The sequence below is a fragment of the Vulpes vulpes genome, chromosome 2 (genome assembly GCF_048418805.1).
Source record: "Vulpes vulpes isolate BD-2025 chromosome 2, VulVul3, whole genome shotgun sequence".
NCBI lineage: Eukaryota > Metazoa > Chordata > Mammalia > Carnivora > Canidae > Vulpes > Vulpes vulpes.
Genome location: NC_132781.1, coordinates 134,612,646 through 134,638,956, shown reverse-complemented (window position 1 = coordinate 134,638,956; position 26,311 = coordinate 134,612,646). Strand labels below are relative to the sequence as shown.

The 26,311-nt window shown below is 37.4% G+C and overlaps 1 protein-coding gene across 2 annotated transcripts in view; it reads right to left on the bottom strand.

Annotated features, from left to right (window-relative positions):
- Nucleotides 1–959: 959 nt before the first annotated feature.
- The window catches only part of CWC27 (CWC27 spliceosome associated cyclophilin), a 189,121-nt gene continuing 163,769 nt past the window's right edge, over nucleotides 960–26,311 (bottom strand). For both annotated transcript variants that reach the window (XM_026019333.2, XM_072750028.1), the window contains one exon: nucleotides 960–2,733. In XM_026019333.2, the coding sequence (XP_025875118.1) occupies nucleotides 2,571–2,733 (163 nt within the window). In that variant the 3' untranslated portion in view covers nucleotides 960–2,570. The remainder of the gene's footprint in view (nucleotides 2,734–26,311) is intronic.

The window sequence follows — 26,311 nt, the reverse complement described above, 5'->3', positions numbered from 1 at the left end:
TTATTTATTTATTTATTTTTGGCCCAAACACATTCTTGAGGCATGCCAAAGACTTTACTATAAGCACATTTAATACCATATTTAACTATATTATTAAGCTTTAAAAATTGTTATTGCTGTTATGTAGTCAAGTTCAAAGTGAATTTTATTATCATGGTGAAATTTTTGGATGGGATTCAAATCTCTGTAAAATTTCAGATTTTTCTACTCCTTGTGGTGAAAGCAGGATAAGGAGCATTTGACTAACCTGAGGGTTTAATGTTATCATGCAGTTATCTTTCTGAATCTAAAATATTATCCTTCTGGCATGTGCTCTGGAGGCCTGTGGCCCCCTCTGTTCTTAAAGATGGACACATTCAGGGAGAAACAGAACCCCTTTAGGATTCTTCGATACAAACAAATCCAGTGCTGATCTATTTCACAATAACCAACAGAAACTTTGTGAGTTTGGAAAACATAATTTTGCTTTGTGACTATCTGTAAAACAACTGATATCACAACTCTGTGGTGAGGGGAAGGCAGGGCACACTTCTAAACACCGGCCTATGTTTTGGTGGGTTTGTGTCTAATCGCTCTGCTTTGGAGTGGGTTGGTACTTCCTCAGAACACCCCTATCTTATCCCCCCTCCTCCTCTTTGAAGAAACTTTCTTCTACTTCTGAAACAAAAAGAAAGTGTTCTTGTTAGTATTGGGAGTCGTCCTCTGTCTTCTCACCTCAGGTTCTGGATGTGATCACAAAGGAAAAAAATACGAAATATTTAAGGCCTACTAGAACTATAGAGGCAATAATATAATGAGGACTGAGTCCCCAGCATCTTCCTTGAGAAATGAACCATTACAAACACAGTTGAAGCCCATGTTATTGTTGCCTCCTTAGAGGTAATTACTATTTTCATACATGTTTTTATACTTTTGCTACATGTGTACATCCATACAAAACTGAATGCTGTGTTGCATGGTTTTTTGTTTTGTTTTTAAGATTTTATTTATTCATGTCAGAGAGAGAGGCAGAGACACCGGCAGAGGGAGAAGCAGGCTCCCTGTAGGAGGAGCCCGATGTGGGACTTGATCTGGGGAATCCGGGATCATGCCCTGAGCTGGAGGCAGATGCTCAACTGCTGAGCCACCCAAGCATCCCTGCGTTGCATGTTTTGAATTATTAGATAGATGGTTCCCTTTTATCCACATTATTTTTAAGGTAAGCTAACACTCTTGTTTATTGGTCATCACTATACAGTATTCCATAGTTCTGATACACAGTAATTTAGTTGTTATACATTCTTGTGTTGATGCTTCGGTGTATATTTAGTGCAGGCCTCCTTGAGGAATGTGTGGGGATTTCTTTAGGGGACAGACCGAGGATTAGAATTTTTGGATAACCGGATATGCATGTCTTTAACTTCTCTAGATATTGCCATGCTCCAAAGACTGAATCATCAGCAGCGAAGCCAGCATCTGTGTCACACACCCTCTGGGTTCGAAGTTTCAGATTCCGTAGTCTGAAGTGGGGCAGTGGTAGTGGTGGGGAGCGTGGCAAGAGTGGGCATTTCCAACGGGGCTCCAAGTGATACTGCTGCCGCTGCAGTGTAGTAACCGGGACCACATTTTGAGAGCAAGTGCTCTAGAGAGAGAGTCTACTGGATTACTTATATCGGGAAAAAGAAAGTCCATGAGACCTTATCTGAGAAGAGGTAACTGAAAGTCAGCCTGTGGTATACTGTGAGGATTCAGATTCTAGAAAGACTGAGTGGAATATAGATAACATATACTAAATAACCAGTATGAGTGGTCGTCATCAAAGGCTAAACCGATGAATTCTGTTGCTAGAATGGGACCCCTAAGTGAGCTCCTGCTCTTGCTGTGCTGAGAAGGGCAGAGGCGTGGACAGGTGGCCCAGTGTCAAGCCAAGGTGGCCAGTGTCGGGCCAGGGTGTGCAGAAGCTTGGCTGCTGTTACTTAGTATCTCAGTGTTTTGATTACATCAAACCCAGGCATTGGCTTAGATGCAGGTGAGAATATCCCCTTGGGATCCCTCCAGCTTTAAGGCCTGGCGCTATGGAGTCAGAATGATTTGGCTAGTTTTAGATGCTTATATCCAAAACACAACAACAAAATCAATCTTTACATTATGTAATTTTTTTAAAAATTATATTCCAAATTTAGTACTGTGGTAACAGAATGCCGGGGAGCTTTCCCTTAAATATTCTTTCTAGCAAGGACTTCTTATAAAAAAATCTTAACAAAGCCTTCACATATTTTAAGATAAAAAGACACACACGGGTTGGCACAGTCTACAAATAGTTAACAAACATGTAAACTGGCAGGAAAGTTCTCTTTTTTCAGATTTAGCAATATAAAAGGTCAAATGGGGGGTGGGGTGGGAAGCATGTACCAGTAACCAAAATCATTCCACAATTTATACAAGAAGATAATTGTTTTTTAAAACCAGACAACAGGTTCGGAAATACTTCTTTTAACACCCTTAAGTGATGCTGTTGGGAACAATGGCTGTTACAAGGCCATTTGTCGCAGGCACGTTTCTAGCTAGCTCTAGTTAACATTACTGTAATTTTATCTTCTCTCTTTTTTCTCTCTCATCAGCTTTTTGCTTTCTTCTCGTCTTCTCTTATTCACTGGATTCCGAGGATCATAGATTTCAAATGTGTCTGAATCTTGCATGCTTGCGTCCTTCACTTTTCTGCTTTTATCCTCAAACTGAAGTACATGTGACATCCTGAAGAGGGGAGAGATGGATGGTTCAGTGATTTTGGCAGGAGAACAGAAAGTAGACGTTTTATACTATACTGTCCTTGGCATAATGCACCATAGGGTACAGGACACCAACATGCGCTTGTTGTTTATTGGTGCTTACACCGCATGGAAACACCTCAGAAGACACTTAAATTTGAAAAATGTGTCTGGAGTTTGTTCTGTTGGTTTGTATTTTTTAGTAAAGAGTCTCTTTGCCTCAGTCTTCACTTGAAGGTCCTTTCCTGATGGGAGGTTAAAGGAATTGTACCAGAATGTTCCTTCACCTAAACTCAGAGAACATTTTGCCAGCTTCCTTTAAATAAAGGGCACGCTCACTTAGCCAGAGAGGGCAGGGCGGCAGAGCACAACTCCTGACAATAAACCAGCCCTATCTGATCTTTTTGTTTTCAGTAGTTAAAGGGGTCAAGACTCAGGAATGTGTTAAGAAAATTCTTGTTCAAATGATGTTATGACTGCCTTTTCAGGGGAGCTGCAGGGTTAAAAACAAAAAATGATTTTTTTTTTCGTGCAAAAGGAAACTAAGCTTTGGCATAGCTCCATGGACTAATTTCCTCCTCTTACTGTTGATTACAACAAATTTAACCATCCTGCTTTTCCCACTTTATCAAATGCTTACTGGTCTTAAGGTATCAACATGTGCTTGAGTCCTAAGTGGTCATAAGCTGGCTATCCGTAGCAGCAGGGAAATATGTAAGTGATTAGCTCTGCCCCCATTAGGAGGTGTCAGAAATAAATGGGGAAGTCAAAGACCAGATTTCAGAGCAACTGAATGAATTTGGAAAGAGAAAAGTCAGTTTTGATATATAAACAAAACTACTAAAGCTTTTCCCACTTGTTATTTAAGCACTTTTAAAGTGGGCATACCCAACACTTTTATCACAGCTGATAGGGCTAAATTGCCTATAGGATTAACACTCCCCATACACCCGCTGTAACTTTCACATGAAACCCAAATATTACATTAATTTCTTTTTCCCTGAATAAGCAGGGATTTGGGCAGTAGGTACCAGTACAAGTCCGCCACCCCTTTTCCTTGCAGTAGCAGAAATGCTGAGTGAAGCTTACTTATGTGAAAACTCTCACGGATATATTCAGATTTTGAAGAAAACATTTTGGTGACAAATAAAATGTTATAGTATTAATGATACTGAAGTTACTAAGGGTTCAGTAGCTACTGTTCTCAAGGGCTAGCAAGTTGAGTCTTAACTACCATTCCCATCCCTTCTATCCCAGAAAAGCTTGCTGGGATGCAGTTAGTACAAGTGATATTATTATATGGATGACTTAGAGTCTACTTTAACTTACTAAATGAAGTAAATCACATTCACATTTCTATACTTTATTATTATCTTTATTTTCTATACTTTTTGTACTTTATTTCTATATAACTAATATGTAATTTGCATTAAATTTCATAACTAATTTCAATAACTAATGTTCAATATGAACATGCCATATCACCTGTAAGAACTGCTGAATCCTTACACTTCTTTTGCTTGAGTGAGTATCTTTATTTAGAAAAAGGCATCATATGAGATCTTGCCATTTACAATACGGGTGGACCTAGAGGGTGTTATGTTTACTGAAATAAGTCAATGACAAATACCGTATTATTTCACTTAGATGTAGAATCTAAAAAAACAAAACAAATCAATAAACAGAATCAGACCTATAAATACAGAGAACAAACTTACCGTTGCCCAGAGGGGGTAGGGGTGGGAGGATGGGCCACATGGGTAAAGGGGAATGGGTCGTACAGGCTTCCACTTACGGAATGAATAGGTCATGGAAATAAAAGGCACAGCATAAGGAATATAGTCAATATTGTAATAGTGTTGCATGATGACAGATGGCAGCCACACTTGTGGTGAGCATAGTATAAGGTATAGATACTTGAATCACTATGTTGTACACCTAAATCTAATGTAACATTGTATGGCAACTATATCCAAAAGGAAGGGAGGGAGGGAGGGAAGGAAAGAAAGAAGGAAAGAAGGAAAGAAGGAAAGAAGGAGAAAAGGAAAGGGAGGAACAAAGAAGGAAAGAAAAATAGAAGCAAAACAACAGAAAAAGAAAATCAGTAAGTATAGTTACCTCCTTACCATAGCAATGACAGTGGAAAAACCATGCTGGACAGGTAATTTCAAGAATGGTGATATTGAGGCCTTTGCTTCCTAAATTTCCACTTTAAATTGTTTCTATCTTCTTTGAAAATGATCAGATATATTTAATGGAAGAAATGGAAAAAAGAGCTCTGAATTAAGCTTATGATAACAGAATAAATAGCACCAATTTTATTATGGATAATCATGCAATTTAGTAGGATAAATTTGTAGATTCTTTGTGGGAGGAGGATGTAGGGTGTTCAAGGGAGTACAACATAGGATCGTTGCTTATTTAAATAGATTCCTCAAGTGTGACTTTCTTACACTTTGAATTTCCTGCAGTGTTAGCTTCTGAAAATAAAATAATCCCAACTCCTAGAAAAAGGCGGATTGTTCTACATTCATGGTAACCAGGGACTACTAGAACTGGTTTGAAACATACTCAAACTGGATTTAATCAATTAATGATGATTTGCCTAGGCCTAAAGGATCAGTGACAACTCAGTTCAGTAAACACACCTCTGAAAGCCAACTAATCAGTGCCGGCCTTATGCTTTTGACAGTTGGTCAATCAGTGGTGGACTGTCGAGTAAACATTTCTGAAAGCTGGCCAATCACTGAGAGCCTCTGGTGCATAATGGGGCTTCTGAGGCTGATAACCCCTAATAATCCCTGACCCCAAAACTCTGTGTAAGATTTGCAACCCACTTTGCTCAGAGACTGTGCCTAAAAGCATAACTCTTCCTTACTTAATAAATTAAACCTTTTGTTTCAGGTAAACAAGAGGTGGTCTTTTTCTTCGACACTTCTGATAATCTGTCCTGCATTTCCTACAAAGTATACTTTTTAGGAATTGTATTTCTACTCTTGAGGAACAAGTTTAGAAGGATGGCAGGATGTCCTTTTAAAGGTCCTTTACCACACATCGTGGGGAGTACAGACCTTGCACTGCATTTCAGTAAGTGCTTAGCAAATAAATGATTCTTGTGCAGATACCTAACCCAGGTAAGTAGCTTGAAACCAGGAAGTACCTGAAACATGCCCTTTAAAACAATTTTATTTAATACTCCTGTACTGATAGTAAAAAACAAAACCACTGTCTTTAGTTAACTTATTAATAGCTTTCTATATACACATTTTTCTATTTCAAAAATTATTGCTCGGGGATCCCTGGGTGGCGCAGCGGTTTGGCACCTGCCTTTGGCCCAGGGCGCGATCCTGGAGACCCGGGATCGAATCCCACGTCAGGCTCCCGGTGCATGGAGCCTGCTTCTCCCTCTGCCTGTATATCTGCCTCTCTCTCTCTCTCTGTGACTATCATAAATAAATAAAAATTAAAAAAAAAATTTAAAAAAAAAATTATTGCTCTTTCCAAAAATGCAGATGGATTTTTTTTTTTGTAATATCCATTTCTATTAGGGACTGTCCACATTTCAAAAATGACTTTACCAGAACTTGTCAATTAAAACCTTATAGGCACCTTCTTCCTTTCTCTCCCATGAGAGAATCTTGCAACTACTGGATTTAGCTCCGGTATAAGAAATGAACTTAGACATGTGAACAACAGCACAAAGTCCACAAAGAGAAACAGATTTTCCTACAAATTTGAAAAAAAACAGAAAGCTGTAAATTAAAGTAGCTGTCTTTTTCAACTGTTTGTTTCATACACCACTGCACTAAACAAGTCCAACATTTTGATTAATAACAAACCTAAACCCAGAGGAAAGAAGGGGCTATCAGCTTACACACTACTTCAGCTTTAATATCATAATACTTAGCATGGCTGGTTACTCAGCAATAATATTTAATCTTTAATAGAAATAAAAGCATAATCAAAATGGTTCACCCATTTATCTTTCAACATGCTTTGGTCACTTCATTTTAAACAGCAAAACAAAACAGTTATTATGATTTTCAGCATAATAAACTCCTGACCTATGCGCCTCCATAAATCACAGACTGCACGAATTGAAAGCATGCCCACATTTTACAGTCTCCTGTGAGAATACACATGCAGACTTATACTACAGCCTTAACTCAAGTACATAAGGGTCTGGTCATTTACAGTTTTGTACGTCCCAATAACTCAATACTATTCACTCTGTGTCTGGTCATGGAACTGGCCCAACAAGAGCAGTTAATTTTTTGGAATTAATTGCACACTGATCATTTACATGTGACCATCTTAGGACTTGTTCACTTGAAGGTAAAAAAATTTAGTTCTGATTAGTAAAAAAATTTACATAAGCTCGCATTCTCCAGTAACATTGACTTTAGTGTGTTACAGAAATATGGAGGCTTGCCATTTTCATAGAGGTTATTTGGTAGAATAAAGTTGTTTTTTTTTTTTTTTCAAATGGGATTGTATGAGATTATAAATGAAAGCAAACAACTGATTCTTTAAAAAGGACCTGGACCTTGACTAAACTCACTCATTCGACATTGAGTTTTTAAAGTTCTCCCACAATCATGAAATAGATTAAGAAACAACAAATAATATTAATAGAAAACAGGAGAGGTACTCATTCTCAAACATACAGTAAATAGTACAATACAGAATTCCAGTATTAATAATTTGTTTCTAAAATGCAGTAAGATTATTTATGCTTATTTAATGTAAACAGCCATCTTTTTCTTTGGAAATTCTTTTTTCTTTCTTTCTTTCTTTTTTTCCTTTGGAAATTCTATAGACCACTCCTTCCCAATTCTCTCCAATTTAGGAACTTACCACCCCACCTTAGATTTTTGTAGGTGTTCTGTTCTACATGTGTACTATTTCTCCTTCTTCTAATCCTCCAAAGGTTCTAAAATAATCTTAATTTTTTTTTTTTTTTTAATTAGGTAGACTCCACACCCAACATGGGGCTTGAACTTACAACCCGGAGATCGAGAGTCACAGGCTCTATTGACTGAGCCAGCCAGGTGTCCCTTAAGTGATCTTTCTTAGACATTTCTTTGACCAGAAATGATTGACTGCTGGATTAGACTGAACTACCTTAGCCGGACCCTTAAAACTCTTAGCAACTGCATCTTCCTATCTCACTAACCTTATTTTGTTTCTTTCATCAATTACCCTTTTGAAACTGGCTGTTTACTTAATTGTGAACAGACTGTCAGTTATTCCAGACGGTTTGAATCTTGTTCACAGCTGTATTCCCACTGCTGAGAGTGGTGATTTGTGTTGTAAGGCAAAGCCTCCAGGTCCTTTGTACTGGCCAGCCCTGCTGGCTGGTGCTTGCAGGTTTGCTAAACTAGTACTTGGTCTCCTTTTGTGGGCAGAGAATATCTCTTATTTCTGTGATAAACTTAAAAATGTCTAATAGCTCTGTAGGAAGTCTCAGGCTCAGCACAAGCCCCCCCTTCTTTCATGACCTCTCATAGCTCAGCACATACCGACTGCTGTTTGCCACTGTGCCCCTGTCACTTAGCGGCTAGTTGTCACTCCTCATAGACTGCGGTGGGACGGTGCCTTGTGTTCTTTTCCACTGACTGTGGTTCCTAATGTAAAACTAGATAGGCTGTGTTTTTTTTCTTTTTTAATTTTTTTATTAAGTAAACTCTGTGTGCAACATGGGCTTGAACTCACGACCTCGAGGGAACCAAGCAGGTGTCCCTTAATAGATATATATATATTTTAAGCAGTTTCTCACAGACTGATCCTAGAGCCCTGCACCAGACACAGGCTGCACATTAGAATCACTTGGGTAGCTTTAAGAACTATGCTAGGCTTCTACCTCCGGAGGTATGGATTTAATTGTGCTGGGTTGGGGCCCCAGTACTGGTAACAAAATTTTTTCTTGGTGATTTAAAAATACAGCCAAAGTTAAGACCACAGAACTAAAGTTTAAGAACCTTTACATTTCCACATTGATTTATTTCATGAGCCATTTGTTCTGGCTCCTTCCGAGATGAACAGCAAGTTCCTAATGACAAACCACTCACATACTTGAAGAAGCCTAAGTGGCCTCTGTGTCCATTAACTGAATAATTTCAAGTGTATTATCCTTTTATTATATGTGCTTTGAAGATAAGGCAAGAAACTAGATTCAGTTATTCACTCAGAAAATATCTGAGGATTTTTTTATGTGTGAGACCCTGCCTGTGTCAGACCCCAGGGACACAAAACCAAATATGACCCAGACCCTGCCATCCTAAGGTGAACAGTCTGTTAGGGAGATGAACACAAAGACACCAGAACAAGTGCACATTTTGGAATTGCCTGCAAAGTGTGAGGTGACAACAAGAACATCCACTGACACAACTCTACAAAAAGCTTTCCCGTGGTGTCTGCTATGATCTTCAGAGTAGTAACTGTATGGGGCAGGCAGGAAAGATGTCATCATCCCCACTGTGCAGGCAACTTGTGAGACTCATGGTCAAGAAACTTGTAGCTGGTAAGCAGTTGATGAGGGGCTCTACTGAATGTCTTCAGAGGTAAGAAATTTTCCCAACGTGAAGATGGATTTGACTTTAGGAATAAATAAAAAGTTAATTCAGTGTTAAGCCGAGTAAGCAGGATAAAAAAATCAGATTGGGTAGTATTCATTTTAGAATAAAAAATTTTTAAAAATGCAACTATAAAGAGACAAGCATGTCTCCCAGGCTGGCCTTTAAAACTATTCCCAGAGAAGTTCTAAATGTCCTGAGCAGTGTGGGAGGCTGTTTGGGAAAAGGTACCTCTCTTTTAGATGAACACTTGTTTAAAAGAAAAAAAAAAGTAATTAATTTCCATTGTAAATTTTTATCCCATTATTGCCTCTAATCACTGCTCACTAGGATCTCAGTCTCCGTTTCTTCTTTTACTTCCTAAAATGAGGATGCTAGGTTGGGACACCCTGTTCAGCTGGAGGTTCCCAGGGTGGGAGAGCCAAGGGCCCAGGGCCTGACTTTGTAAGGGTAGATCTCTGGCAGTCTCCTGTCAGGCATCTAATTGCTAAGGAGTGCCTTGTGGTTGATGATGATAGCCAGGTCTTTTCTGTTATTTATATATTTTTTTCAAAGATGCAAATCTAGCCATGAGAACTCTTCTGTTTTAAATCCTTCAGTGCTCCCCACTGTCTATAGAATGAAACCCAAATTTCTTATGTGGCCTCTCTATAATTTGGCTTTTGCTTCCAAGTTCCTGTGTCACCTTCTCTGATCACAATTATACTCCAGACATCCCGAATTACTTGCGGTTTCCTGAACAAAAACTGCTTTCTCCTGCCTGCTTACTAGCTCTCTACGGTGATACACTTCCTCCCTTGTGCTGGCTGAGGTGTCATCCCCTGTGGGAGCCAGTCCCTGATTCCTCTCCTGGACTGTCCTCTTCTTCCAGTGGTGTTAGGCCCTCTTCTGCACATCTCTCTAGTTTAGGCTCCCTCACTAGACTCTAGTTGGCTCTGTTTTACTTGCCTTTATACCAGCACCAGTCACCAATGCTTGGCAAGAAAAATACCCTCAATGTATTTTTGATGAATAAATAAATGTTTCTGGGTTACCAGTCACTTCAAAAATATTTGGCTAGAATTCTGGTTTTGTTCACCATTCTCCCTGATAATTTTTTTTTTTTTAAAGATTTTACCTATTTATTCATGAGAGACACGGAGAGAGGCAGAGACACAGGCAGAGGGAGAAGCAGGCTCCCCCAAGTGAGCCTGATGTGGGACTGAGCCTGATGTGAGACTCGATTCCAGGGCTCTGGGATCACGCCCTGAGCCAAAGGCAGATGCTCAACTGCTGAGCCGCCCATGTGCCCCTCTCCCTGATAGTATTAATGTATAATTCCAAATTATTTAGCCATTATGTTTATAAACCGTTGAGTTTTCTAGGTTAATAACTCTCAAACTCCACAAGACCATAGGAAAGGCTAAAACAAAGTATTTCCACCACTAATAACTTCATGCTATGAAAATCCAACACTTCTCTTCCTCAATTGGCCACTTAAATTGCCTAATGATTAGCATTTGTCTTTTGTACTCTTGGTCTTTGAGGGATGAAGGGTGGGGGGAACCACATGTACTGTCCTCAGACAGCCTCCCTCTACTTGGGCTGAAAGGCCTTGCCATTCTTTGGGAAACTTTGTCATCCACATAATTTGTCTTTAGCATATTGTGTTGACAGCTTCTCATTTCTCTGTTAAATTAGAATTCCTAAGAAACCCAACTAAATTACTTCTGGTTATAATTTAAGCTTATCATTCTATAGGGCTTTAGATAAGAAACTTAAATGATCTGATGGAAGGTTTTTTTGAGGGGGAAGACTGAAAAGGAGATTAGCATTTGAAAAGCAAAAACAGCCCTTTTGTTTTTAAAGAAAAATTTTAGCAAGGCAAAACAGTTTTCAAGTTTTGCCACATTTGATTCTTTGACAGGACCACACCCTGCTCTGTATCATCATAGATGGCCTGCAACATACTCTTTCCATGTCACTTCTCTGGAATGTCCTACCACCCTCTTCCCACTGGTCCGTGTCCCCTGTCCTTTCAAAGTCCAGTGTAATTCCCATTTCGTCCTAAAAATCTCTGACTGCCCTGGGTTTCAGGATCTGCTCTTACTTTGGAGTTTACCTGATACTTCTATGAAATGGTGCATCACAGCTGAAGACCTGGGTTTGAGTTGTACTTCAATCACTAAATGTTACTAAAAGAGTCACGTTGCTTTTCAGGCTTGTTTCTTCATGTAAAGAGGAGATGGTGATATGCACCCTAGCTACCTCACATAATTAGAACAAGATTCCAGTAAGTCCAACACTTACTATCTGAATTTATTTTGTGTGTGCTACATACAAACTGTGCTTATATAAAGTTATCCTTTTATAACATCTATTACACCGCGTAGACTTTTTCAGATGCTTCCCTGTACACCATCATGCACACATAACTTATTTGATCTCACCTAACTTTAGAAGCTTATACGTATATTTTAAAATATATCCAGTCTATACTAGACTACAAGCCATTCGAAGAGTAGAAACTGTTTACAGAATCAAAGAATGATAGAAATTTTGCTTTTATAACTTTCATAGCACGGTTGACATATATTCACTGGTTTTATGTTTTTTCTTTGTCCAAAGTAACACAATCCTTAGAAGAAAAAAGAAAAAATGATCTGTGATGCCATAGCTCATCAATAACTACTGTGAACATACAGGCACATGACCTCCTATACTTTTCCTACACCTCTGTGTGTACATGTGTATGCAGACATGTATTTCAAAGAATCAGATGTTGGTAAAGTGTTTGCCTTTGGCTCAAGTAGTGATCTCAGGGTCCTGGGATCAAGCCCCACATCAGGCTCCCTGCTCAGCGGGTTGTCTGTTTCTTCTTTTCCTTCTGCCCCTCCTCTCTGCTCATGTGTCCACGAGCTCTCTTTCTCAAATAAATAAATGAAATCTAAAAAACCCCACAAAACTGTCTAGTATTTGATCCTACAGATAATTTACAGACAACCCTGTGTTGTAAGATTCTTAGGCTTGTTCAAATTTTCACCTTTATAAACAAAATGCTGCTAACAATTTTCTTATTTGTAGAAATTTTGGGGAGGACAGGCTAGTTCAACATTCTTTCTTTTGGTAGCATAATTCTTTTTCTTTCAGAAATGACCCTTCACCACTCTGAGTCCATGTTGTTGGAGTGGGATGACACCCCCTGTCCATTTCCCAGAAAGGGGACACATGGAATAGGTCTGCCCGGAATAACCAGTGATTATATCAGGGCATGGGCATTTGAATTTGAAAAGGCCAAACAAAACTGGTTCAAGACCTTTTCCTGGAACTACTGGGTTGACCGTAACATAATCCTAGAGGTTCTGAAGGTCATCTTTGCCACCCCCTAGGCGAAGCTGGCTTATGAATGAGGCCAGTTGAGAGAAAGATGGAGCCAGGAGACAGAGAGGAGCGATTCCTGACACTGGTTGAGTTTGCTGATTTAGTCATGCCCTAGCTCTACGCTATAAGCTTTCCATGCTAATAAATACCCCATTTTTGTTTAAGATATTTCTATCATTTGTAACAGAGAATCTTCACTAACGCTTAGGATATATTCCCAGAAGTAGAATTCTTAGGACAGATTTGTACATTTTTAAGGTATTTCATACAAATGGTCTAACTTCACTCCAGAGAGGATTTATCAATTTACAGTCTCATTGGCAGAATGCGTTAGTTTGCTTTAATAGCTTTTGTTTTCTCCTTTTCCCCATGTTTTTGGCTATCTGTATTTCTTCTGTGATAGGTGTGTGCATCCTTTGCCCATTGAAAAGAATGTGATATTCATCCTTTCCTTAAGGATTTGCGAGAACTTTTACTATATTAAAAATGTAAACTTATACTCATCACATAAATTGCAAATACCTTTGCTAATTTGTCATTTGTCCTTTAATTTTAATCTTTCCCAGATGCCAAAATTATGATAATAAAATCAGCGGAATGGGATACCGTATAGGGTGGATTATTCTAGAAATGAAATTGGAACAACTAGGTGTCCTTTAATTTTTTTCGTTGAGTTTTACTTACCTATCTCCTTTCTTCCTCCCTCCATCCCTCTTTCCTACCATCCATATAGAACTTTAGAATTTTTTATATAGTCATTGTGAGCAGCCTCTTCCTTTGTGGTCTTTAAAGTCATGGTTAAGTCTTTCTACACATTAATACCATGTAAATATCCACCTATGTTTTCAACAGCACTTTCACAGTTCTCTTTTTCATTTGTTAATCTTTTATCAATTTAGATTTTTTTTTTAGTTTATGTGGCTAGATAAAGTTCTAATTTAATTATTTTTTCCAAGTGGCTACCTCATTGTTCCAACTTTTCTAGAATAATCCATTCTATACAGATCTATCCAACAAGAGGACTTAACAATCCTCAATATATATGCCCCGAATGTGGGAGCTGCCAAATATTTAAACCAATTAATAACCAAACTGAAGAAATACTTTGATAAAAATACACTTATACTTGGTGACTTCAATCTAGCTCTCTCTATACTAGATAGGTCTTCTAAGCACAACATATCCAAAGAAACGAGAGCTTTAAATGATACACTGGACCAGATGGATTTCACAGATATCTACAGAACTTTACATCCAAACTCAACTGAATACACATTCTTCTCAAGTGCACATGGAACTTTCTCCAGAATAGACCACATACTGGGTCACAAATAGGGTCTGAACTGATACCAAAAGATCGGGATAGTCCCCTGTATATTCTCAGACCATAATGCCTTGAAATTAGAACTTAATCACAACAAGAAGTTTGGAAGGACCACAAACACGTGGAGGTTAAGGACCATCCTGCTAAAAGATGAAAAGGTCAACCAGGAAATTAAGGAAGAATTAAAAAGATTCATGGAAACTAATGAGAGAATGAAGATACAACCGTTCAAAATCTTTGGGATGCAGCAAAAGCAGTCCTGAGGGGGAAATACATCGCAATACAAGCATCCATTCAAAAACTGGAAAGATCTCAAATTCAAAAGCTCACCTTACACATAAAGGAACTAGAGAAAAAGCAACAAATAGACCCCACCCCCAGCAGAAGAAGACAGTTAATTAAAATTCGAGCAGAACTCAATGATATCGAGACCAAAAGAACTGTGGAACAGATCAACAGAACCAGGAGTTGGTTCTTTGAAATAATTAATAAGATAGATAAACCATTAGCCAACCTTATTAAAAAGAAGAGAGAGAAGACTCAAATTAATAAAATCATGAATGAGAAAGGAGAGATCACTACCAACACCAAGGAAATACAAACGATTTTAAAAACATATTATGAACAACTGTACGCCAATAAATTAGGAAATCTAGAAGAAATGGACGCATTCCTGGAAAGCCACAAACTACCAAAACTGGAGCAGGAAGAAATAGAAAACCTGAACAGGCCAATAACCAGGGAGGAAATTGAAGCAGTCATCAAAAACCTCCCAAGACACAAGAGTCCAGGGCCAGATGGCTTCCCAGGGGAATTCTATCAAACGTTTAAAGAAGAAATCATACCTATTCTACTAAAGCTTTTTGGAAAGATAGAAAGAGATGGAGTACTTCCAAATTCGTTCTATGAGGCCAGCATCACCTTAATTCCGAAACCAGACAAAGACCCCACCAAAAAGGAGAATTACAGACCAATATCCCTGATGAACATGGATGCAAAAATTCTCAACAAGATACTAGCCAATAGGATCCAACAACACATTAAGAAAATTATTCATCATGACCAAGTAGGATTTATCCCTGGGACACAAGGCTGGTTCAACACTCGTAAAACCATCAATGTGATTCATCATATCAGCAAGAGAAAAACCAAGAACCATATAATACTCTCATTAGATGCAGAGAAAGCATTTGACAAAATACAGCATCCATTCCTGATCAAAACCCTTTAGAGTGTTGGGATAGAGGGAACTTTCCTCGACATCTTAAAAGCCATCTACGAAAAGCCCACAGCAAATATCATTCTCAATGGGGAAGCACTGGGAGCCTTTCCCCTAAGATCAGGAACAAGACAGGGATGTCCACTCTCACCACTGCTGTTCAACATAGTACTGGAAGTCCTAGCCTCAGCAATCAGACAACAAAAAGACATTAAAGGCATTCAAATTGGCAAAGAAGAAGTCAAACTCTCCCTCTTCGCCGATGACATGATACTCTACGTAGAAAACCCAAAAGCCTCCACCCCAAGATTGCTAGAACTCATACAGCAATTTGGTAGCCTGGCAGGATACAAAATCAATGCCCAGAAATCAATGGCATTTCTATACACTAACAATGAGACTGAAGAAAGAGAAATTAAGGAGTCAATCCCATTTACAATTGCACCCAAAAGCATAAGATACCTAGGAATAAACCTAACCAAAGAGGTAAAAGATCTATACCCTAAAAACTATAGAACACTTCTGAAAGAAATTGAGGAAGACACAAAGAGATGGAAAAATATTCTATGCTCATGGATTGGCAGAATTAATATTGTAAAAATGTCAATGTTACCCAGGGCAATTTACCCAGGGCAGTTTTTTATTGTTGAGGAGAGCTCTTGGTGCCTTTATTGAGTTACTTTAATCCCTATCAAAATATCATGGACTTTCTTCAGAGAGTTAGAACAAATTATTTTAAGATTTGTGTGGAATCAGAAAAGACCCCGAATAGCTAGGGGAATTTTAAAAAAGAAAACCATAGCTGGGGGCATCACAATGCCAGATTTCAGGTTGTACTCCAAAGCTGTGGTCATCAAGACAGTGTGGTACTGGCACAAAAACAGACACATAGATCAATGGAACAGAATAGAGAACCCAGAAGTGGACCCTGAAATGTATGGTCATCTAATATTCGATAAAGGAGGAAAGACTATCCACTGGAAGAAAGACAGTCTCTTCAATAAATGGTGCTGGGAAAATTGGACATCCACATGCAGAAGAATGAAACTGGACCACTCTCTTTCACCATACACAAAGATAAACTCAAAATGGATGAGAGATCTAAATGTGAGACAAGAGTCCATCAAAATCATAGAAGAGAACACAGGCAACACCCTCTTTGAACTTGGCCACAGTAACTTTTTGCAAGATACATCCACAAAGGCAAAAGAAACAAAAGCAAAAATGAACTATTGGGACTTCATCAAGATAAGAAGCTTTTGCACAACAAAGGATACAGTCAACAAAACTAAAAGACAACCTACAGAATGGGAGAAGATATTTGCAAATGACATATCAGATAAAGGGCTAGTTTCCAAAATCTATAAAGAACTTATTAAACTCAACACCAAAGAAACAAACAATCCAATCATGAAATGGGCAAAAGACATGAAGAGAAATCTCACAGAGGAAGACATGGACATGGCCAACATGCACATGAGAAAATGCTCTGCATCACTTGCCATCAGGGAAATACAAATCAAAACCACAATGAGATACCACCTCACACCAGTGAGAATGGGGAAAATTAACAAGGCAGGAAACAACAAATGTTGGAGAGGATGTGGAGAAAAGGGAACCCTCTTACACTGTTGGTGGGAATGTGAACTGGTGCAACCACTCTGGAAAACTGTGTGGAGGTTCCTCAAAGAGTTAAAAATAGACCTGCCCTACGACCCAGCAATTGCACTGTTGGGGATTTACCCCAAAGATTCAGATGCAATGAAACGTCGGGACACCTGCACCCCGATGTTTCTATCAGCAATGGCCACAATAGCCAAACTGTGGAAGGAGCCTTGGTGTCCATCGAAAGATGAATGGATAAAGAAGATGTGGTTTATGTATACAATGGAATATTACTCAGCAATTAGAAACGACAAATACCCACCATTTGCTTCAACGTGGATGGAACTGGAGGGTATTATGATGAGTGAAATAAGTCAATCGGAGAAGGACAGTGTATGTTCTCATTCATTTGGGGAATATGAATAAGTGTATGTTCTCATTCATTTGGGGAAACGAACTAGGGGTGGTGGAAGGGGAGGAGGGCGGGTGTTGGAGGGGAATGGGTGACGGGCACTGAGGTGGACACTTGACGGGATGAGCACTGGGTGTTTTTCTGTATGTTGGTAAATTGAACACCAATAAAAATTAATTTAAAAAAATCCATTCTATACAGTATCCCATCCCACTGATTTAATTATCATAATTTTGGCATTTGACTAGGAAAGACCATTACCTTCTTACTCTTAAAAAAACATTTCTCAAAATTTATTTTTTAAAATAGATTTTTTTCAAGAGGTTTAGATTTACAGAAAAATAGTACAGACAGTTCCCTTATACTCCCAAACCAATTTTCCCTATTATTATTTTCTCATGTTAGTATGGTACATTTGTTACACTTAATGAACCAATATTGATATCTTATTATTAAATCCATAGTTTATTTATGTTTCCTTAGTGTTATGGACTAAATTTTGTTCCCCCAAATTTATAAGTTGAAGACCTAACTCCTGACATGACTGCATTTGAAAATATGGCCTTTACAGAAGTATTTAAGATAAAAATGTCATTTGGCAATACATGCAAACATTGAATAATTACATTGCACATCTGAAACTAGTATTTTATTTTATTTTTTTTAAAGATTTTATTTATTCATGAAAGACAGAGAGAGAGAGAGAGAGAGAGAGAGAGATAGGCAGAGACACAGGCAGAGGGAGAAGCAGGCTCCATGCAGGGACCCCAATGTGGGACTCGATCTGGGGACTCCAGGATCACACCCTGGGCCAAAGGCAGGCACCAAACCGCTAAGCCACCCAGGGATCCCTAAAACTAGTATTTTATATGCTAATTATACCTCTATTTAAAAAAGGACTCCATGAGCTCCAGAAGGTGTGCCTTAATCCAAAGAGCACTAGTATCCTTAAAAGAAGAGGAAGAACCACTAGGAGCACATGCCATATGATAACAATGAGAAAGTGGCTAACTGTGAGCCAAGGAAAGAGGTCTCACTAGAAATCAACCCTGCTGACACTTTCATCTTTGACTTCTAGCCTCTAAACCTATGAGAAAATAAATTTGTATTGTTTAAGCCTGTATTGTTAAGCCTGTTAAGTCTGTGGTATTTTGTTATGGTAGCCCTAGGAGACTAATACATTTAGCTTTCACCTAATGTCCCTTCTTCTGTTCCAGGATCCCGCTAAGGGTATCACATTACGTTTAGTTGTCATGTCTCCTTAGGCTCTTCTTAGCCTATGGTGATTTCTCAGAATTTCCTTGTTTTGATCACTTTGACAGTTTAGAGGCATACTGGTTGGGTATTCTGAAGGATGCCTACATTATTGAAAGTTATCTGATGATTTTCTCATGATCAGAGTGGGCTTATGGGCTATTGGGAGAAAGACCACAATGTAAAGTGCAATTTTCATTACATTATATACAGGGTAAATGCTATTGACATGATTAATGATGCTGATGTTGACTTTGATCACCTTACTGAGTGCTTGTCACTTTTCTCCACCCTTAAAGTTATATTCCACGCGCTGCTTTCCATGTTGTACTCTTTGGAGGGAACTTACTATGCATAGCCAATACCTAAGGAGTGAGAAGTTATGCTTTCCTACTCTTTTTATTTAAAAAATTCTTGGCTATTTTTGCATGCATATTTTTCTTCCTCCTTCAGCTGATATTTTTATTTGGATGTTAGGTTCATGATTAATTTTGAGATAATTTGGTTTTTGTTAAAAATTAAGCATTCTAGACACATAGCATACCTATCTATTAGCCGTAAAACAGGTTGTGTTTTCTTAATTTAAAAATACATGTTTTGGGGGGCACTTGGGTGGCTCAGTTGGTTAGGTATCTGCTTTTGGCTCAGGTCATGAACTCAGGGTCCTGGGATGGAGCCTCACATCGGGCTCCCTGCCTAGTGGGGAGTCTACTTTTCTCTCTCTCCCTCTGCCTCCCCTACTTGTCCCCTTTTTCTCTCAAATAAATAAAAATCTTTAAAAATATTTTTTCTTTTTTTCCCTTCCCCTCCCCCAAAAACATATTTTCTAAGTGATTATTTCAGAGCACTGATTGATTAACTGATACTGATTTTTGTGTATTTATTTTGTATCTGGCCACAATACTGAAGTCTTAGAACTTTTGGTAGATAACCGGATTTTCTAGATCAGCAAATGACTTGCTTTCCCTCCAATCCATTTTAGATATAAGTAACTAAAGAGAAGCTAGTGAACTTATTTATCAAACTGAAGCCTGCCTCCCAGTTCATAGTCTAGAAACTTTGGAAGCCTAAGGATGACAGATACTTTTACAGGTACTTTTGCTGCTAATGAAAAATAGAGATAAAAATAATTTCTGGAGAATCTGGGTAACTATGTTAAACATTTGGTACTTAAAACAATTCTAAGAAACTATCTAATATATACTTTATTAGATATAAGTATATGTAATATCTTATATCTAATAATAAACTTTCAGTTTTACTTCAAATGAATTAGTCAAAACTAGCCATATAGAGAATAATGACATTATCAACCCAAATATTACAACTATTTTTCTTCTGTGATTTTACTTTTGATACTGTTTAAAATGTAAATGACAGTTTTGTTTAAACGTTTTGACGTTTTCATATGATTTCAAGAATATATTTTAAGACATCAGATGATTCATTCTGACAGCATTTTAATTATCAAAATGTAATATTTAGGTAAAAACCTTATGAACTTTTAATTTTAGAACACTTCTCCATCACTGATTACAAGTAACTTAGGATTCTCTTTTCACAAATGTTCAAAGCTTCTTTAGGAATTAAGAAGTTAAAGGGTTAAACTATCATTCCATATGAAAATAGTGTGGATCTTTTTCAACATGAATTAGATAGCTATACAAGATAAAGAAATCAAGGAGGAAGAGAACAAAAGAAGACTCAAAATGGGAAACAGAAACAGTGACAAAGGAAGCAGAGAAAAATGCAGACAGAAATGTCCAAAACTTAGGAGATTTAAAAATTGACAGGAGGACAATAGAAATGAAAAATTAAAAAAAATATTTTTAAATATTTGAAATACAAATGAAGATAAGTATAGGAAAACAGAACATTAGGTAAACTACAAGAGATGCTAGTCCATGGAAAAAGAAAACAAAGATGAACACTAGTGGAATTTCTTTTTCTGTTCATCGTTAACATGGGAACACTTCCTTTGTTCTGAATTTTGAATGAATGTTAATATTTCTCCATTGGTTTGGAGTTTGAAAAGCCAACTCTTAAAAAACAATTTGCTTCCCTCATTTAAAAAAAAAATAATCCTCATATTATAGAATGTTGTTAATAAGTATTGAGTATTGTTGGAGCAAAAGTGAAAGATGTAATTTTTAAAATATCTTCATCAGCATGGGAATAATTTCTCAGCTTTCTTCCCTATCTAGCATGCTTCACACTCAGTAGGACACAGGTGGAAGGATTTAAGAGGCTTTCCAGAATAAATCTGTAATATGCATTCTTACACCTGCCCTCGGGTTTAACCAACTGCTCAGCCAATAATATTTAATCTGTGGCTGGTGAACTAACAAAACAACTTGGGAAGATGGAGTTCTCAGTCAAAAAGGCCTGGTAAGCAGCTGGTGTACATGGCTATCTGCCCGTCTCTCTGAGAACAAATCCATGAACAAAAGCAAACTTACCTAATGTGTAGAAATTTATTTCAGGTCAAACTGTATGAAAGTAGAGTCTATACAGAAGAGTTTTCTTTATTTAGAAGGAAAAAGCAGAAAAAGAGATAACTTCAGGGATTGGACAGAGAGAGAGAGCTTAGAAATAAAATAACCACCTTTCCACAGTCAGCTCTTAGTTATGACAAACCTCATTGGTCTTCTGCAGCATTATTTATAGTCCTTTAGAAAATGAACACTAATTAGGGAATGAGATCTATAATCATATTCCTTCTTACTTCATTTTTATCACTACCTTAGAACTTGCCTAAGAGAGGAATGGAAGAAAATATTTACGTTATATTGAGCTTATAATTCCATTCTCTAAAGTGATGTGTTTGTGCGTTATATTTAAATTCTATTTTCAACTGATATACCCCCCACCCCACCCCTTTTATAAGTACCAGCCTCAAGGAAAAAAAAATAGTATTTCATTCATGAGGCATTCATGTTCACCACAAAACATCAAATCGCAAATTTATTTATCTCAGAAAGAATTATGACAGAAACTAAAAACTACTGCAACTTATTATAGTTTGGGTTAATTAAGAAAAGGTCATAAAAAGCTGTCAAACATTATAGAAATGGTATAAACGCTTTTTTTTTTAGAAATGGTATAAATTCTAATCATTATTTTGATAGATCTACTGACCATCAAATATAGCGAAATTAGTTTTCAAAACTAATGACAAAATAAGAAATGAGAATAACTAAAAAATGTATTGAGCACTGACACCCTGCTAAATCCTCTAAAAAAAAGTATTTCATTTAATTGGGCAACCTGGGTGGCTCAGCGGTTGAGCGTCTGCCTTTGGCCTGGGGTGTGATCCTGGAGACCCGGGATCGAGTCCCATGTCAGGCTCCCTGCATGGTGCCTGCTTCCTCCTCTGCCTGTGTCTCTGCCTCTCTCTCTGTGTCCCTCATGAATAAATAAAAAAAATCTTTTTTAAAAAAAAGTATTTCATTTAATCCACAAACCAACCTATCAGAAAGGTACTATTATTATCCTCAGATTACAGTTTAAGGAACAGGATTAGAAAAGTTATGCAATTTGCTTGAAATCACACAGCTAGTAAATTTCCAAGTGGGGATTCAAATCAGGTCTGACTCCAAATCCCATACTAATAACCACTCTACTCTTTATATTCCCATGGAAAATTATGAGTAAATGTGGCAGGAACTTCTTGTTTAAGTTAAACTTTTAAATAGCTTTCTGAATTTTAATTATTCAAATAATATAGAGTTTTAATATTAAGGACACGGACTTAATATCTGCCATGATTTAAAGGGGGAATGGGGATCCTTGGGTGGCTCAGCAGTTTAGCACCACCTTCAGACCAGGGCGTGATCCTGGAGACCCGGGATCAAGTCCCACATAGGGCTCCCTGCAAGGAGCCTGCTTCTCCCTCTATCTGTGTCTCTGCCTCAATCTCTCTCTCTCTCTCTCTCTCTCTCATGAATAAATAAATAAAATCTAAAAAATAATAAAGGCGGATAGACAATTTTTTACCAAAAACTTATAATTTTTTTTAAAGATTTTATTTATTTATTCATGAGAGAGAGAGAGAGAGAGAGAGAGAGAGAGGCAGAGACACATAGGGAGAAGCTGGCTCCATGCAGGGAGCCCGACGTGGGACTCGATCTGGGGACTCCAGGATCACGCCCTGGGCAGAAGGCAGCGCTAAACTGCTGAGCCACCTGGGCTACCTGACCAAATATTTATAATAAAGTCCTGAAGTCACTTGTTTGGCCTTGTTACTACAGTTTAAAAAATAAAAACACTGCTTTATAAGCAAATATGAAAAATATGTAGGCTACTTCAGTTAGAGGAATTGTTACAATATAAAATCACACACGCAACATAAAAACTATTGAGCCAAGCATGATTAGCTATTTTTGAGATCTACTACTTCCTAGCTATGAGATCTTGACCAAAGTTATTTAACCTTTTTGTGCCTCAGATTCTTCCCATATGATTTCAGCATAAGAATAACATCTAGCTTATATGTTTGAAAAAGACTAGTGCTTTATAAATGTTCAGTATGAGCGAGCTTCTTCTTATACCTTTTAGATCTACCAAAAATCAGCTCAAGCCCAAATTCTACATATCATGGCCAACTGAATTAGCTGCACACAAAGAACAGAACATTATTATTATATTTAACTCGATTATCTGCATCAATACCAGAGAGGATAAGGGACGTTAATAATTCAAAATGGTAGGAATATTATTAACAAATGTTTTTGGAAGATTTTGTGGCTTGTATTTATATATGGCCATCCTAGATGTCCTGGGGTTTGACATCATGTAAAATAAAAGTGTTATCTACTGTATGACTTTGTTAATCCTTTGTGCTTTTTTGTTCAGTATCAGGGAGATGGAAAAAATTCTGATCAAACTTCTCATAAAAAAAAATATAAACCTATACTATAAAATGGCAATCAAATATCCTAGATTTTGTTCTTTTTTATTCCTCATGCTACTTATTTTCCACATGCAATCTTTTCCATTACTTTGAAGGTAGGGAGTTTGTCTAAAGACTGATTATTTCCTTCTTGGCACTAGGGCTGCAATTCAGGTAGTGGCCACCTGTTAAATAATGGGGCCTTTTTATTGATTCCATGGTTAGTTGTCTAAGATTTTTCCAGGTGTGGTTAACTCAGAGAAAATAAGAATGGAGCACATTATCCAGAGGCTTAAACTTTTAAAGTAAAAATATGTGTTGAACAATAAAGGTCCAAATTGCTTACCAGATATTAAGTAGTATTATATGGCTACAATAATTTTTTAGTTAAGTACTGACATAGGAATAGACAGAAAAAATTCATGTAAAATAATGAAACTGACCCAAAAATATTCCTAAAACCTTACTCTATGATAAAGGACATGTTTCATATCAGTGGGAGAAAACACAGGATTATTCAGTTGTGGAAGTTAGCAACTTAGAAGAAAAAGTTGCAAGAGTAACTTAACATCATACACCAAATAATTCCAGATAAAGATGTCAATTAAAAATAAAAATGAAATTATAAAAATACTAGGGAAAGATGTAAGTAGGTATTTATATAATCCTGGGATTATGAAAAACTGAAGAATGACACCAGGCCACAAACATGAAGAAAAATATTGGTGGATTTAGCAACGCACACTGAAAACTTCATGTTAAAAACAAAACAAACTCTTCACAAATTGTTTTGACAGGGGCAGCCTGGATGGCTCAGTGGTTTAGCGCCGCCTTCAGCCCAGGGTATGACCCTGGAGACCCGGGATCGCGTCCCGTGTCAGGCTTCCTGCATGGAGCCTGTCTCTCCCTCTGTCTCTCTCTCTCTCTCTCTCTCTCTCTCTCTGTGTGTCTCTCATGAATAAATAAATAAAATCTTAAAAACACACACACACACACAAATTGTTATGACAAACTAGTAAAAATATTTAAAACAAAAAACATCCTTCATATTTAAGAGATTTTGTAAATCAGCAAGAAATACATAATCATACTATACAATTAACCACCACCACCAAAAGGATGAAATGTAAATGACCAGTTAACATATTCAAAAAGTTTACTTTGTTTCTTTACCAGTAAACAAAGAAATACAAAATATAATACAAAGTAGGAGCTGCCAAAGATTAATGTATCTTTATCTGTTATCTGCGATATATTACAATATACACATACATAATATTTAGGGTAAGGAGAAACCAGCAACTTCATACTTTGCTGGTACAGGTAAATGATTTAATTTTCTGGAATGCAATCTAGCAGAGATCTTATCAAGACACACCTGAGCCGACAAAAATCAGAATGATCTGGGGAAAGACCTGGTTAAAAGCAGCACGAGGGAACTTTCAGGGGTGATGTATATGTTCTAGATCTTGTTTTGGTAGTTTTTACATGGGTGTATACAATTTTTAAAACTAATCAAGATGAACAAATAACTATGCAACTTCTTATATGTAAATTATACCTTGTTAAAAAACAAACGCACAAACAAAACTATACCTGACTCAGCAGTTTCACTTCCTTTAATCTAAGGAAATAGCAGCGCACTTACAAAATATATAACTGTTGGATTATTCACTCATGAAAGACTTACAATGAAAAACTGGATAAGTTTTTCCATCCTTGAGAAAGGTGTAATATATATATGAAGATAGAACCATTAATGATGATTCTCTGGGGGGTATGAAATTACCATTTTTTTCTTTCCTGTCCTTTTTCAATGTTTTTTAAAATTGTATTATAAATACAAATTAGGTTATTTGAAAAATCAATATGTTAGTATTAATTTCATCTAATAATTGTATGAAAGAAAATGACACAAATCAAAATGTTTTTATAGAAACACAAGCAACTATGTGCAAATTCTGCATCTTCCTTCACTAAATTTCACCTGGAATCTTAGTATTTGGGTTTTTCATTCCCTCTTTAAGCATCACTTAACTTTTTTCATATTTTCTTGATTGCCTGTGTACAATGGCAACTTTCATTTTGTACTGGCTTGGTTGCTATCCGTAACCTCTCCCATTGTGAAATAACTTTTTTACTACATTGTGCTTAATCCCAAGGACCTTGGCTCCTTAAATTTTCTAATAAAAATGAACTACTTATGCCTATAGGGCCTTTCTCTGTTTCAAAATGCTGTTAGCTAAAAAAAAAAAAAAGAAAAAAAAAAGATAGATTCTTGAGAGAATCCAAGTCCATAATCTATGATGTGTATTCCCAGCATAGAAAAGTAATCTTGTCCACTCTTTTCTTTCTCTATGAATGCTAAATTTACATTAGCTACACTCTGGGAGCCTTAGGATTTTATAATTTGGATACAGCTAAATAAACTGCTTTATAATACTTTTCTCCTTTTCTCAAGACATTTTAAAATAGAACCATTGAGTGCAACTACCAAATTTAATGGCTATATTTACATTCCTTTGAGGTCACAGACAATGTAACTGAGGTAAATTCATATTTGCTCGCTCGCTCCTTCCTTCCTTCCTCCCTCCCTCTCTCCCTCCCTCCCTTTTTAAAAGATTTTTATTTATTTGACAGAGAGAGAGAGAGAGAGCACAAGCAGGGGGAGTGGCAGAGGGAGAGGGAGAGGGAGAGGGAGAAGCAGGCTTCCTGCTGAGCAGAGAGCATGATGTGGGGCCTGATCCCAAGACCTTGGGGTCATGACCCACGCTGAAGGCAGACACTCGACTGAGCCATGCAGGTGCACCTGCCTTTTCATCTTATCTTTGATATTATTACATCAAGATGAGTATATAACAGTTTGTCAATTTAATTTAGAATGTTTATTTTGTGCTGCTTGAGTAATTTGTCAGGGGGAAAGT